This window comes from Plasmodium sp. gorilla clade G2 (genome assembly GCF_900097015.1).
Source record: "Plasmodium sp. gorilla clade G2 genome assembly, chromosome: 5".
Classification (NCBI taxonomy): Eukaryota; Apicomplexa; class Aconoidasida; order Haemosporida; family Plasmodiidae; genus Plasmodium; species Plasmodium adleri (nom. inval.).
In genome coordinates this window covers 1,026,857-1,042,500 of record NC_041697.1, presented here as the reverse complement: position 1 = coordinate 1,042,500, position 15,644 = coordinate 1,026,857, and the positions used below count along the sequence as shown (strand labels likewise).

The 15,644-nt window shown below is 18.1% G+C and overlaps 5 protein-coding genes across 5 annotated transcripts in view; 3 read left to right on the top strand and 2 right to left on the bottom strand.

Moving 5' to 3' along the window:
* Positions 1 to 2,651, top strand: part of PADL01_0526600 (conserved Plasmodium protein, unknown function) — a gene marked incomplete at both ends in the record, with an annotated part of 2,743 nt that extends 92 nt beyond the window's left edge. Inside the window, 10 exons of the mRNA XM_028685641.1 lie at positions 166 to 221; positions 440 to 561; positions 669 to 760; positions 861 to 925; positions 1,035 to 1,597; positions 1,741 to 1,815; positions 1,986 to 2,024; positions 2,159 to 2,238; positions 2,333 to 2,505; positions 2,627 to 2,651. Coding sequence (XP_028537120.1) covers positions 166 to 221; positions 440 to 561; positions 669 to 760; positions 861 to 925; positions 1,035 to 1,597; positions 1,741 to 1,815; positions 1,986 to 2,024; positions 2,159 to 2,238; positions 2,333 to 2,505; positions 2,627 to 2,651 — 1,290 coding nt within the window. The remainder of the gene's footprint in view (positions 1 to 165; positions 222 to 439; positions 562 to 668; positions 761 to 860; positions 926 to 1,034; positions 1,598 to 1,740; positions 1,816 to 1,985; positions 2,025 to 2,158; positions 2,239 to 2,332; positions 2,506 to 2,626) is intronic.
* Positions 2,652 to 3,114: 463 nt separating this feature from the next.
* Positions 3,115 to 4,673, bottom strand: PADL01_0526500 (Hsc70-interacting protein; the record flags this gene model as incomplete). Its single annotated transcript, XM_028685640.1, has 2 exons — positions 3,115 to 4,454; positions 4,655 to 4,673. The coding sequence occupies 2 exons, from the start codon at positions 4,671 to 4,673 to the stop codon at positions 3,115 to 3,117; spliced, it is 1,359 nt and encodes a 452-aa protein (XP_028537119.1).
* A 1,774-nt stretch (positions 4,674 to 6,447) lies between these two features.
* Positions 6,448 to 6,975, bottom strand: PADL01_0526400 (conserved Plasmodium protein, unknown function; the record flags this gene model as incomplete). The annotated part of the gene is made up of 1 exon (XM_028685639.1): positions 6,448 to 6,975. The coding sequence occupies one exon, from the start codon at positions 6,973 to 6,975 to the stop codon at positions 6,448 to 6,450; it is 528 nt and encodes a 175-aa protein (XP_028537118.1).
* Positions 6,976 to 9,730: 2,755 nt separating this feature from the next.
* On the top strand, positions 9,731 to 11,485 carry PADL01_0526300 (methionine aminopeptidase 1a, putative; the record flags this gene model as incomplete). Its single annotated transcript, XM_028685638.1, has 3 exons — positions 9,731 to 9,878; positions 10,522 to 10,833; positions 10,962 to 11,485. 3 exons carry the CDS (start codon positions 9,731 to 9,733, stop codon positions 11,483 to 11,485), a joined length of 984 nt encoding a protein of 327 aa, XP_028537117.1.
* A 1,249-nt stretch (positions 11,486 to 12,734) lies between these two features.
* PADL01_0526200 (ubiquitin carboxyl-terminal hydrolase, putative) lies at positions 12,735 to 14,613 on the top strand (the record flags this gene model as incomplete). The annotated part of the gene is made up of 2 exons (XM_028685637.1): positions 12,735 to 12,835; positions 12,987 to 14,613. 2 exons carry the CDS (start codon positions 12,735 to 12,737, stop codon positions 14,611 to 14,613), a joined length of 1,728 nt encoding a protein of 575 aa, XP_028537116.1.
* Between the last annotated feature and the right edge of the window lie 1,031 nt (positions 14,614 to 15,644).

Genomic DNA, 15,644 nt, shown 5'->3' with positions numbered 1-15,644 from the left:
TTATATAAATATAAACATATATATATATATATATATATATATATATATATATATAAAGGAACATAATTTTTTTACCTTTAATAATATTTATTTATTATCATATTAACAAATTATACAAGTTGTACTTATCATTTTATTATTTTATTTTTTTAAATATTTTATTAGATAACCATCTTGAGCATAAAATATTCACTCAACTTACCGTCTGATTTATCTCAAAAGTATAAGAACAAAAAAAAAAAAAAAAATAATGTCAAATATGAAATATATATGATTATATTTTTGTTTTGGGGCCTTCATATATATATAACTGTTTTAATGTCATTTCTGGATAGTCCAACATTATATATATATATACACATACAAACAAAATAAAATAAATAAGTACATATATATATATATATATATATATATATATATATGTATATTTTATTTTTAGATTTATACAGTTTTACTTTGAAAGGAGAAAAGAGGAACTTCGAGCAACATATCTAGTAGAAGGTTATAAAAAGGATAACATTGAATATATCTGTGGTATATTAAATGATGAAGATATATCAGGTATGATAAAAAAAAAAAAAAACAAAAAAAAATATATGAAAAATTTAGCTCTTAGTATAATATATATATATATATATATATGTGTATATTTTTTTTTTCCTTTATAGAGTTAAAAAAAGATGAAGGTAAATTCTCTATAAGAATATACAGCATACAATCGAATAAAAGTAGATCAGATTTGTCCCTCTTATGGAGACAAGTAATGAAATTATAGACATAATAATTATTTGAGATATCTTAAATTTTTTTTTTAATATATAATAATTGTATTATATTTTATATATTTTTATCATTTGAAGGAATTGAATGAGCTAAATAAGTTATACCAGAAGACTGATTTAAAGCGTCAATTAATTGTTCCTCAGTAATATAAACATATATATATATATATATATATATATATATATGTATATATGTATATTTTTATATTTATTTATATACATATATATATTTATTTTTTTTTAACTTTCCAGGTTTTCTGATATTATCCTAGATGATCTGAAAGTTAAACCTTTTGAAAATAATTCTGCCACTCCTAATATTATTCAATCAAGTCAAAATGATATAAAAGAAGATCATAAAAACAAACCCAATACTCCTATATCCGTTAAAATAAAAAAAGAAATTAATGATGTGAATGAACCCTTATCTAATAATAACACCAATATAGATAAACCAAAAAATCTGAAACAAAATAATATATATAGTTTTATTGAAAAAGAAAAAAATGTTGATAATTATTCAAATAATATAAAAGATGTAAATGAAAATAATAAAACAACTACATCTAGTGTAATCAATACAGGAAATAACAAAGGTAATGATAATATAAATAAATTATTAGAATCTTCATCAATATCACATAAAAGAAAAATGAATTTTGAAGATAATGTTTTTAAAATAAAACGTGAAAATATTTCTGTAGATTCAAATAATAATGACATTAACAAAATTGCATGTGAGAATAGTCCGGATAGTAATCATATAAATAATTTTGAAAATAATATGGCTTTGAATAATAAGCGAATAAAAAAAGGTCAGAATTAAAATATGTTAAAAATTAACCTTGTCACAAAAAAGAAAAATAAATAAATAAATACATATATATATATATATAGAGAGAGAGAGTGTAATTAAGTTTATTTTTTATATTATTATTATTTTTTTTTTTTATTATAGAAATTGAATATGATCAAAGTGTCGATTCATCCAGTAAATCAAGTGACAAAGATTTGTTACATGAAAACTTTGAAGGTAATAATAATAAGGAACATAACATTTATCATATAATAATTAAAATATATATAAATGAATAAACAATAATGTCTACACATAATATATTATATACTTATTATCTTATATATAATATGTATATATATATATTTTTTTTTTTTTTTGTGCTTTTTTCACCTCTCTTTTTGTAGCTTCCAAAAGTGATAGCAAATCAAAGTTGTTCGAATATGGTATTGAAAAAAAAAAAAAAAATTAAAAACAAAATTAAAAACAAAATTAAATATATTTTATTAATAATATATATATATATATATATATATATATTTATGTTTATATTAATTTCTTTTTTTTTCTTTTTATAAAGATTCGAATGATGAAGAGACTGAAGTAAACACTTCTGAAGAAAATGAGAAACCTCCAACTGTTTTACCAGAAATTAAAACAGTAATTATTATATATATATATATATATATGTAATATTAATATTTATATTATAAGATATATATATATATATTTATATTTATATTTATTTTATTAGGTTAAACAAACACATATGTATTATGAGAATGGCTACTTGGTTACACTCGACAAAAATACATGTGTTAAAGTAAAAAACGAAACATCGACAACAAACGATGTTAATAATGTTCTTAAGGAATCCATTCCGTCAAATAATAAAAAAAGAAAAGTTCTTCAACAAACGTTGTTAACGTAATAATAAAATAAATAAATCAATAAATAAGTACCAATATATATATTTTTTCATATTTCTTATTTATATTCCTTTTATTTTATTATTATTATTATTTTTTTTTTCCCTTTTTATTTATAGGAATTTTTTTAAAAAGAAAAAGTAACACAATAATATTTCAATTGAGTTAATTTTACCCTATTTTCATTTTTATATTATATTAACCTAATTGTTATATATTTTATATTTTTTACTGTTTTTTTTTTTTTTTTTTTTTTTATTTTTTTTATTTTTTTCAAGAATTTTTTTTTTTTTTTTTTAATAAAAATTTTTTTTTTTTTTTCTTTAATAGAATGAGAAAAAAAAAAAAAAAATTGAATATATGAATAAAATAAATAATTACAAATATATGTTTAAATAATTATATATATGCAAACATATATAAATATAAATATATATATATATATATATATATATATATATGTGTAAACATTGTGTATTTTATAAGAAGAAATTACTTATTAAGCACAGTGCCTTTTTCAATTAATAGTTTAAATAAATAAATATAAAAGTAAAAATATATATATATATATATATATGTGGGTATACTTAATTATCTTATATGTCAATTAATTTTTTCCATTCTCTTTTCCCATCATATTACCAAAATCTGAATTTTTTAAATTCTCAAATAAGTTTTTATATTTGGGATCATTAGCATACTTAGATATTAATTGTGGATTACTCATCATATTCTGCATCATTTGAAAAAATTGGGGGTTATTAAAAAGTTCTTTCATTTCAGGGGAATTTAAATCAGGCATACCACCGGGCATTCCACCTGGCATTCCTCCTGGCATTCCTCCTGACATTCCACCTGGAAATCCACCGGGCATTCCTCCTGGAAATCCACCAGGCATACCTCCTGGCATTCCACCTGGCATTCCCCCTGGCATTCCACCTGGCATTCCACCTGGCATTCCTCCTGGCATTCCTCCTGGCATTCCTCCTGGAAATCCACCTGGAAATCCTCCTGGCATTCCACCTGGCATACCTCCTGGGAAATCTCCAGAAAAGTCAGGTTCACTATAAGACGAATCAGACGAATCTGAATCATAATTTTCTCTTTTATTATTAGCTTTATTATATGCCTTTTCAGCTGCTTTCCTAGCTGCTAATCTTTTTTTCAATTCCTTTTCTCTTTTTTTTCTTTTTTTTTCTTCTTCTCTATTAATTTTGGATCTTCTCTTTTCATAAATCTTTTTATATTTTTCTTCGATCAATTTTTGCATATCCCATAAGTCTTCATCATAATCAATCTTTTGACCTTGTTCAATATCAGCATGTGCACATTCCCATTTACCTAAATGTCTATAAGCTTTGGCTCTAACTTTATATGCATTAGCACTATCGATATTTAAATTTAAGGCTTCAGTGCAATCTCTTATACAAGCTTTGGGTCTTTTTAGGCTTAACAAAACTGAAGCACGTTTTGTATATATCATAGCAGATGGCTTACCAAAGGCAATTATTTTATTATATTTTTCTAATGCTTCTTCTAATTTATTATCTTGAACAAGTTCAGCAGCTTCTATTTTTAAATTACTAATTTGTTCTAATACTTCATCAGATAAATCTTCATCTACTATTGGTGCTAATGGAGGGCATTCAATAGTTTCTTCTACCATAAAATCTTTACATCTTTCATCTTCTTCCTCTTCCTCTTCTTCTTCTTCCTCTTCTTCATCTTCTTCTACATCATCTTTATCATCTTCATCTTCCTCTGCTTCTTCTTCTTCTGATTTTTCTTCTGTACTTTCATCACTTGCACTCTTCTCAAAAAATTCTTTGTCTTTACCAACCTTACCTCCAAAACTTTCAATGAATGTTTTAAAGAATCCCAATTCTGGTTTCAATAAAATGGATGGGTCTTCTTGACAAAGTGTCACAAACTGTTTTAAGTCTTCAACTACAAATAAAACAAATAATAAATAAAAATATATATATATATGAAATTTTTTTTTTTTTTTACAATATGTAAAACAAAATAAAATAAATATTATGGTAAATATATATATATATATATATTTATATATTATATACATATATATGTTATATATATATATATATATATATATATATATATATTCATTTAATATATTTTCTTACCTTTTTTCTCATCTATCATTTTGTATAATATAGTTCTATAATCTATATATATTTATATTTATTTAATTTCTTATTTTCGTTTCTCTTACAATATATTCTTTTTTTATTGCTATATAATAATTTGAAGATTTATCTTTATATGTTATCAAAAATAAATTAATTATAAATGTCATAAAACTGTTACATATATAAATGCAAATTTTTTTATAATTTATAAAAAATTTTAATGATAAATATATTTTTAATCTTAAAAAAAAAAATATTTATTCAGCAATTAAAAAAAAAAAAGAAAAAAAAAAAAAAAAATATAAAATAAAATAATATATATATAATCCTATTTTTTTATTTTATATAAAAATATATATTAAATGTTCTTTTTTTTCTTTTCACTATAAAAATATATTCAAGTAGATATTTTAAAATATATGTATTAAAAAAAAGTAGCATTATTATTACATATATAATATATATATAATAATGCTACATATATATAAAGTACATATATAGATTATATTATATATATCTATTAATATAATATATTTCATTACATACCTATAAAAATATTTTGCTTTTATAAATATTTATATTATTTTACTATTATTATTATATATATATTTAAAATTGCATGATAATATGATCACACAAAATTTATTTTAATCTTAAATAAAAATTTCTACAATAAAATGAAAATATATATATTATATTTAATATATATATTATAAATTATGATATTTAATTTTTTATTTATTTTTTTTGAAATACAATCCCATGGAAAATATTATTTTGTACTTTTTTCTTAAAATGAGAAGTTAACTATATATATATATATATATATATATATATATATATATATATGTATATTTATTTAATTATGTAGGTAAGAATATGTTTATATAAAGTTATTTCATATAGTATAATATTACTGCAATATAAAATAATAAAAGAAAAACTTGACAAAATATTTAGGTACGGTTTGTATTATGTTGGAAGTATAATTTTTTCAGCATTTATTTTTATATTTATGAGTATTATATGAAATATACAAAATAAAAACATATATATATTATATTTATATATATATATATACGTATAATATATATTTTCGCATAAAAAATTGACCATTTCATATTATCTATAAGAATATAATATATATATAATTATATATGAGAAAATTTTCTATAATTATATATATATTAAAGAAAAAATTAATATCTCTTTATTGATATGCAAAAAATATGACTTGAACAATTTTTATCAGCGTATCTCCTTTTTTGAACATACTTACATATATATATATATATATATATACATTTGTATATATTTTATTGAATTGTTTAATTTTTTTATTATCTAATTCTTTAATTTTATATAAAATTCATAATAGTTCATTTAATATAACTAGCTAAAAAATCATTCACTTCAAAGTGTATCTATATATACACATATTTAAATATATGAAACAAACCAAATTTTATAAACTATATAAATAAAAAAAAAAAAATGTAATAAACGAAATATTGTGAACAAAATTATATAGAATATACATATTTATATGTTTAAAAGAGGAAAGAAAAAAAAAAAAAAAAAAGGAAAACATAAAAATTAAAAAACTAAATTTTAATTCTTTTGTATTTAAAAGCCTCAAATGAGGAAAAAAAAAAAAAAAAAAAAAAATTCAAGTTAAAAAAAAAAAAAAATAGAACAAAAATTCTGACTTGTTCATATTTTTTTTTTTTTTTTTTTTTTTTTTTTTCTTTTCTTGTTTTGTTTTCTTTTCGTATTACGGATTAAAACTATAGTTGGCTTTCATTTTCATTATATATGCAATTATTTCTGTGTGTATATTTTGAAGAGTATATATTAACTGCACACATAAGAATTGTAAAAATTATGCTAAATAGGAAATAATAGAAAAGTTTAATGTAATAACTATTATTTGATATTATATGAAATATATCATCTAATACTCCCCATAAGCATACTGCACATATAAATGATGAACAATCAGCCAAAAAACGAAGGACAACTTTAGAGTTCATATTTTCAAAATGACATAAACATATATTTAAAAAAATATTATCTCGATCATAAAGATTGTCCTGTAAATCTTTGTCTATTACATTTTCATGTTCGTTAGAATATCTTATATCTTCAACATTTTCTATAACTTCATTAAAATTAATTACGATGGTCTCCTCATCGTAAGATAATTCTTCAGCAGCATATGTATCATTTGTTCCATTGGATTCATTAAATATTTCTGATTTTTTCCTGAATTTTTTTTTTTTATTATTTTTTTTGTATTCGCAATAATCATTCATTTAACCAAAAAAAAAAAAAAAAAAAAAAAAAAAAAAAAATAAGAAATCTATATATATATATATATATATATATATATATATATATGTTGATCTTAATACAAAAACACAAAGAGATAAATAACATATAATATACTTATTCTGCTATATAAGTATTTCAATATATAAATATATTTTTACACGTTACTTCGGAAGGGTACTGTATTTATTTATTTATTTATTTATTTATTTATTTATTTATTTATTTATTTATTTATGTTACACCTATAAAATAGTGTGAATTATATTCTGGATTCCTGCGTAAACAATTTATGATCATAAAAATATTATTTTCTGTATTATATTAACATATAACAACTTAAATAAATATGATAAACTTAATATAAATGTATCAACGTATTTGAATACTATCTATAAGTAAATATAATCAAACATATTTTTTTATAAACAATAATTTAGTCCTTATTCATTCATATAAGGGGTAAAAATAAAAAAAAAAAATTATTTAAATAAAAAAAAAAAAAAAAAAAAAAAAAGGGACTTCAATATATAACTGGTAATTAATAACTTGTATTAAATCTCCTTAATATATATATCCTAAAATATTCATATTATATATATATATAAATATATATATATGTATATATATTTTTCATTAAATATATATAGATATATATATATTTCTGTTAAAGCAACATTTTTTATTATATAGACAATAATTTATATTATTATTTTCAATATTTTATTAATGGTTATATTTCTTGTATTAAATATTCTGAAGATATGATCCTTAGATAAAATTATTGTGTGAAAATATGATATAAATCTAATAAAGTTTTTTTTTTTTTTTTTTTTTTTTTTTTTTTTGAGGGGGGCGGGGGGATTATATCATTCCCTTAAAAATTTAAAAAAAACCTCAAATAAATGTAAATATATTAGTAAATGTCAGAACATTTTTTCTTTCTCTTTTTTTTGAAAATACATTTTGTATTTTAAGGTCATGTTACATATATTTTTATTTTTATATGAAAAATAACTATTTAAAAAAACGTTTTGTATTCCTATAGGCATCCCTTGGGGCTTTATAAAATATATAGATATATCTGTAAAAATTGGGTAAAGATACAAAAAGATTATAATATTATAATATTATATTATTATAATATTGCTTGATCTGAAAAATGATTTAGGGTAGTTTTAATACTTCTGATTCTTGAAATTTTTTTTTTTTTTTTTTTGCTTCAATATAATTATTGAATTTTCATAAAATAATATTATAACTAAATATGAATTTCTTTGTTTTTGTTCCTTTAATATATATATATATATAAATAAATATTTATTTATTTATTCATATATTTCTTTATTTTATATAATAATTAAAATATTAAAATAATATTTATTATTTTATATACAAAATTGTATTTTTACGGAATTTGTTCTTTTTTGTTTTTATTTGCTTTTTTATACTTTTATTTTATTTTTTACTTATTTTATATTTTGTACTTTATTTTATTTTTTTTTTTTTATTGGGCTTCGTTTTTTTTTTTTTTTTTTCTTTTTATTAAAGAATATTATATATTAAGAAAATCTTAAAACGTACTTTTAAAATAAAAATAAAATTAATATATTAAAAAATATATTTATAAAAAAGGAAGAAGGTGATTAATTTTAAAGTTATTATATAAAATAATTTTTTTTAAATTAACTACTGTTTATATAAAATTATTATAATTACATTTATTATAAAAGAAGTGAAAAAAATAATGTTTTAAAAAAAAACATCATAAAATAAATAAATATATATTTATATATATATATATAATAATTATTTTATATATATTATTTTTATTATTTTATATTAAAAGAAATTTATAATTAAAAAATATTATTAATTATATATATATTATATATTTCAATATATATTTTTTTATATAATAATATAACTATATATAATAATATATTATAATAATATAATATATAAATTATTTTTTTTCTTTACATATATATAAAATATATAATAAAATATAATACGAACACAGAAATAATTTAACATAGATTATGAATATTTATTATATATATTATAATTATTAGTACATATTATATTATATTTATATATATATAATATTATTAATATATTTATATATATTATTATATATATATTTTTATTTTTTTATTATATATATATTTATATATTATCATAATATATTTTATGTATATATAATAAAATATGGTATAAAACAAAATATATATATATATATATATATATATATATATATATATATTATATTTATATGTATAATATATAATCAATCATATTAAATATATTATAACTATATATATATTTTTCTTTTCTTTCTTTAGTCATATAATATATATTTCACTTGAAGGGTCAAAAAAAATTATAACCTACAAAAAAAAAAAAAAAAAAAAAAGATATATCAAAATTATATATTAAAAAAAAATTATAAAAATGAAATATATATATATATAATATATTAATATGTTTTTATTAAAATAATAAACATATATGTTTTTCATATCAATATGTATATATTTTTTTTTATTTCTACATGTGAAATATTATTATATAGTAATAAACATATTGTAATGACAATGGATTTATAGGGAAATATAATTTAAAAAAGATAATATCAAAAAAAAAGAAATTAATTTCTCATCTTTATATTATTCGAAATGATTTCATTACAAAATAAAAATGTAAAATAAAAAGAAATGAGCAAAAAATTATTTCAAAATGTCTTTTTTAAATAAAAATTTTATGTTGAAAATTTTAAATACCTTTCCAAAAAAAGGAAAATTTCAACATACATATATCTTAACACCAAAATTAAATAAATCTAAAGCTCCTGAACCTAAAACATTTAAACCAACCTTACAAGATGGTAACTAAAAGGAATACCAACATGATATATATATTTACATTTACATTTCTATAATTCTATTAATATATATTTTTAAAACTTTCTTTTATATATTATTATAACAACATTATTTTAAAACATATACAATATATTAAAAAAAAAAAAAAAATACTATATATTAATTTGTAATATATATTCTTAAATAAATATTTTTAAATTCATTTATAATAAATTACAATAATGCTTATAATTATAATATTACAATTAAGTGTGAAAAAAAAAAAAAAAAAGAAAGAAAAATAACAAAATTTATTATATATATATATATATATATATATATATATATATGCGATAACTACATTATATTTGCATATTCAGGAATAACATATTTTCCTTTTTTTTTTTTTTTATCTTTTTATTATTATTACTATGACATCTCATTTATAAGAAATATCTGATTTATTAAAATTGTCTTAACATATTATGACTTTATTCCTATCTTATTAAAGCATAATAAATTATAATAAATAAAGGATTATCCATATTTTTTTTTATATTGTATTAAACAATTATGTTTATTTGAATATTTAATAATATATATATATGTATATATATTGGGTGTATTTATTTATTTATTTATTTTTTTTTTTTTCTGACCGTTAAGGCAAATATGATGTAACAGCTAGCCAAAAAGTACCTGAACATATAAAATGCCCAAGTTATGCTAAAACTGGAATAGTGGAAAATTCGAATATTCATTATGAAATTAAGGATGACAAGTATATAGAAAAGATGAAAAAGGCTTGTACCTTAGCTTCTGAATGTTTAAAGTTATGTTTAGAAAATTCAAAAGAAGGTATAACAACAGATATAATCGATAATATGGCATATGATTTTTATATAAAAAATAATGCATATCCTGCGGGGCTAAATTTTCATGGATTTCCAAAAACTGTATGTGCGTCTCCAAACGAAGGTAAATCAACATTATTACATATATATATAAATATATATATATATATATTTATATATTTATTTATATTTATATATTCATATATTTATTTATATATTTATTCATTTATATTTAATTTTTTTGCCTTATAGTTGTATGTCATGGTATACCCAATTTAAGAAAACTCCAAAGTGGAGATATTATAACTTACGATTGTACCGTTTTTTTGGATGGTGTTTTTGGTGATTGTGCAGGTACAGTAGGTATAGGAGATATATCAGAAAGACATAAAAAATTGATCGATGTGAGTAAAGAATGCTTATATAAAGCAATATCTATATGTAGAGATGGTCAAAGATTTTCAGAAATAGGAAGAGTTATAACTGAACATGCAAATAAAAATGGATTTAATGTAATAAAAGATTTTTGTGGTCATTTCATAGGAACACATATGCATATGTATCCACTTATTGAACATCATTATCCTAATAGTCATAATAATCAACGTATGAAAAAAGGACAAATTTTTACTATCGAACCAATATTATCAGAAGGATCTATTAATATTCATACATGGAAAGACCAATGGACTGTGTGCACAAATGATAACTCTTTTTGTTCTCAGTGGGAACACACAATTTTAGTTTTAGAAAAATATGCAGAAATATTAACATAGTGTAAATGATATAAAAGGAAATTAAATTATAAAATAATGTATTAAAACTATATTTTTTTTTTTTTTTTTTAATGCCTATTAAAATTGTATGATATATAATTATTTTTGAACAATGGATGAAACAAATTAAACATATATATATATATATGTTAATAAATATATTTATTTTATATGGAATATATAACCTTTTTTTGTGCTTCATATATATAATATACATGATGAAAATATTATATTCCTTTAATTTTAATCAATAACTATATAATTTCTCAACCAAAAAAATACATACATACATATATATATTGTATATATTTTTATTTATTTACTACAATTTTGTCTACCTTTTTTTTTTTTTTTTTTTTTTTTTTTATTTATGAAATATTTATAAATTATAATATTCAAAGGATAATATATCTTTTATTCATTAGACTTTAATATACTATTCATTTTAATTTTTTTTTAAATATACAGCTTTAATCTAGAACAATCAACTTGTTATTTTAATATTTATATTATGTCAATATTGTTTTTATTTTATAATATAGTAAAAAAAAAAAAATTAACATCTCATATATATATACGTGTGTAAAAATATTAATATATGTAAAAAAGGATATATATATATATATATATATATATATATGTTTATGATTTTATTTATATATTTTTATGTATATATTTTTATATATATTACATTTTTAATATATAAATTAATTAAACATATATTTATGTTTATTATTTTTTTTCTAAATACAAAAAAAAAAAAATATATTTTTCCTTCAAATATATTTTATGTAATTTTATATAAATAAATATATGTATTTATATATATTTATATATATTATGTCACTCTTATAAAAAATAAAAAAAAGATAAATTAAATTATGAATATATATAAATATATATATTATATATATATTTCCCCTTTGTATATATTATAAATGGGAAAATAAAATATATGATAATTACAAAATATATATAATCTTAGAATACAAAATAATATTATTAATATATATATATATATATATATATTTATATATTGTTAATAAATTAATTCTTTAAATATTTTCCTTTATTTTATTATTTTTTCTCCTTTATTAAATATTATTTATATTATTAACATTATTAATATTATTGATATTATTACGTATTTTTAATATACTCTTATTTTTTTATTGTTTCATTTGTAATATTTGTGAATGCATATTAATTTTTAAGAAAAAAAAAAAAAAAAAAAAAAAAAAAAAAAAAAATGACATACGTTAACATAACGGTAAAATGGAAAAATCAGGTTTTCAATAACATAGAGCTTGATATATCTGAGCCGCTTATATTATTAAAAACTCAGTTGTGGTATTAAATAAATAAAAATTAAAAATATATATATATATATATATATATATATATATATATATGTATATTTATTTATATTCTTTAATATCTCTATTATTCATTTTATAATTTTATAATTTTTTTTTTTTTTTTTTTTCTTTTTTTTTGCTAGGCAACTGACGAATGTTCCACCTGAAAAACAAAAATTAATGTACAAGGGATTATTAAAAGATGATGTTGATTTGTCTTTATTGAACATAAAAGAAAACGATAAATTTATGCTTGTAGGTTCGGCAGAAGCTTTAATTGAGAAACCAAAGGATATAATATTTGAAGAAGATTTATCGAATGAAGAAAAACAAAAACTTCATACAAAGGAAAATATTATATTTGAAGAACAGGGAATAGTAAATCTTGGAAATACATGTTATTTTAATGCTGTATTACAATTCTTAACATCATTTGATGATTTAGGAGACTTTCTTAGAAATTACAAGACAAAAGAAAATAAATTAATAAAAACAAATAAAGATATATTATTTGATTCATTTATACAATTTTCTCAATCATTTGAGAAATCATCAGAACCATATGTTCCTATGGCTTTGTTAAAATCTTTTAGAGATGTATATCCAAAATTTAAAAGTGTAAATTTAAGAACTAAGCAATATGCTCAACAAGATGCTGAGGAATGTATGAATGCTATTTTAACTTGTTTAAATGAACAAACAGATAATAAAATTATTGATAAATTATTTTCTTTTCAAATTGTTAGTAATATCAAATTTTTGGAAACTGTCGAAGAATATGAACAAAGAGAAAATAAAGATGAAAAAAAGGAAGAAATACAAAATAAAAATATTGTCATTAATAATGATAATAATAATAATGATAATAATCAAAATCAAAATGATGCTAACACAAATGATATATCTAATAATAATATTGTTGAAACTACACAAGAATTTAATAATAAACTAATATGTTATATGGGTACATCTAATACACCAGTAAATCATCTACATGAAGGAATACGTTTATCATTACAAGAGAAAATACGAAAAAATAGAAATGATGATAATAAAGAATGTATATATGAAAAAAAGTCAGAAATTAATTCTTTACCTCCTTATTTAATTGTACATTTTTTACGATTTGAATCAAAAAAAATTGTAGAATCTAATAGTGCTGTATCTGTTGTTACAGCCAAAATATGCAGAAAAGTTTCATTTCCTGATACTTTTGATATGTATGATTTCTGTTCAGAAAAAATTAAAGATGAATTAAAAATTGCAAGAGATGTCATTATGAAAAGAAAAGATAAAGAAACCTCTTCAGATGGTCAAAAGAAAAATGAGAAAAATATACAAGAAAATAATAATGACAATCAATCCAATAAAAATAACTCAAATGATAACCCTAATGTAAACGAGCATACAAATCAAACAAAAGAAGAAGAACACATTGAATTACCTACAGGAGAATATGAACTTATATCTGTAATCACACATAAAGGAAGAAATGAAGAAAGTGGTCATTATATTGCTTGGAAAAAAATGAAAAAATTTATTAATTCAAATTGTAAGTTAGATGAAAATGAATCAAATAATAAAAAAAATAAAAATGCAAATGATTCCTTGTGGTTAAAAATGGATGATGATAAAGTCAGCACTCATAAATTCTCTTCCATCGATTTTTATGGAGGATGTAGTGATTACAATATTGCTGTCTTATTGTTATATAAGAGAAAAACTATATCCTGCACAACAGATGAAATAACTACCCATATGAAGCAATAGCATATAAAATAGATTATAAAAAGGGAAGGGAGTAAACACTTAAAATATGATAAATATATATATATATATTTATATATGTATATATTTTTTTTTTTTTTTTTTTTTTTTTTTTCAAAATGGCTTGTTTCGAGGATGACTAATTTGACATCTTAATATATATATATATATATATATATATATGTGTGTTTTTTTTTTTTTTTTTTTTTTTTTTCTCTGTATATATTTTAACATTCATAAATTTTTATCATTTTTAAACCTAAATAAATTGAAATAAATTATAAAAGAAAATACACGTTATAAAAAAATATAAAGTCCTATTAAAAATAAATATGCCATAGTGGTTATTTGATAAATATATTATATTTATACATATATATATATATTGTGTGTGTGTGTGCTCGTGTGCTGATTTTTGAAATATTTCATGCTATATAAAAATTCTCTTCATTTTTTTAAAGCTACAAAATATGTTAAATATAGAAACACTTGAAAAACCTTTTCGTGTGTAGCTAACCATTATTTCTTATACATACCACAACACAATACTTTCATTCATTGATACATAAATATATATATATATATATATATATATTTATAAACTTAAATCGTAATATATAAACATATTATAATATGGACTAGTATTTTATTCAAATCTCCAATTTTAATCATCAAACAACGTTTAATACATTTTCTTTTTAATTACACTTATATTATGTATATTTATTAAGAAAGAAAAGGAATAAATATAAAATAATATAAGTATTTTATATTTTATAATCACATTTAAATATTTTCTTTTATTATTCATTTTTTCATTTAACAATATGATCAATTAAAATAACACATAAGAATTATTGAAAAGAATAAAAAAAAAAAAAAAAAAAAAAAATTATTCATCAATAGTAAAAAAGGGGAAAAAAAAAAAAATTATTGATACATAATAAAATTAAAAAAAAAAAAAAAAAGATTTATATATAATGCAACAATAAATCTGTTATTTTTATATCTTAAATATAAATTTTAACATATAA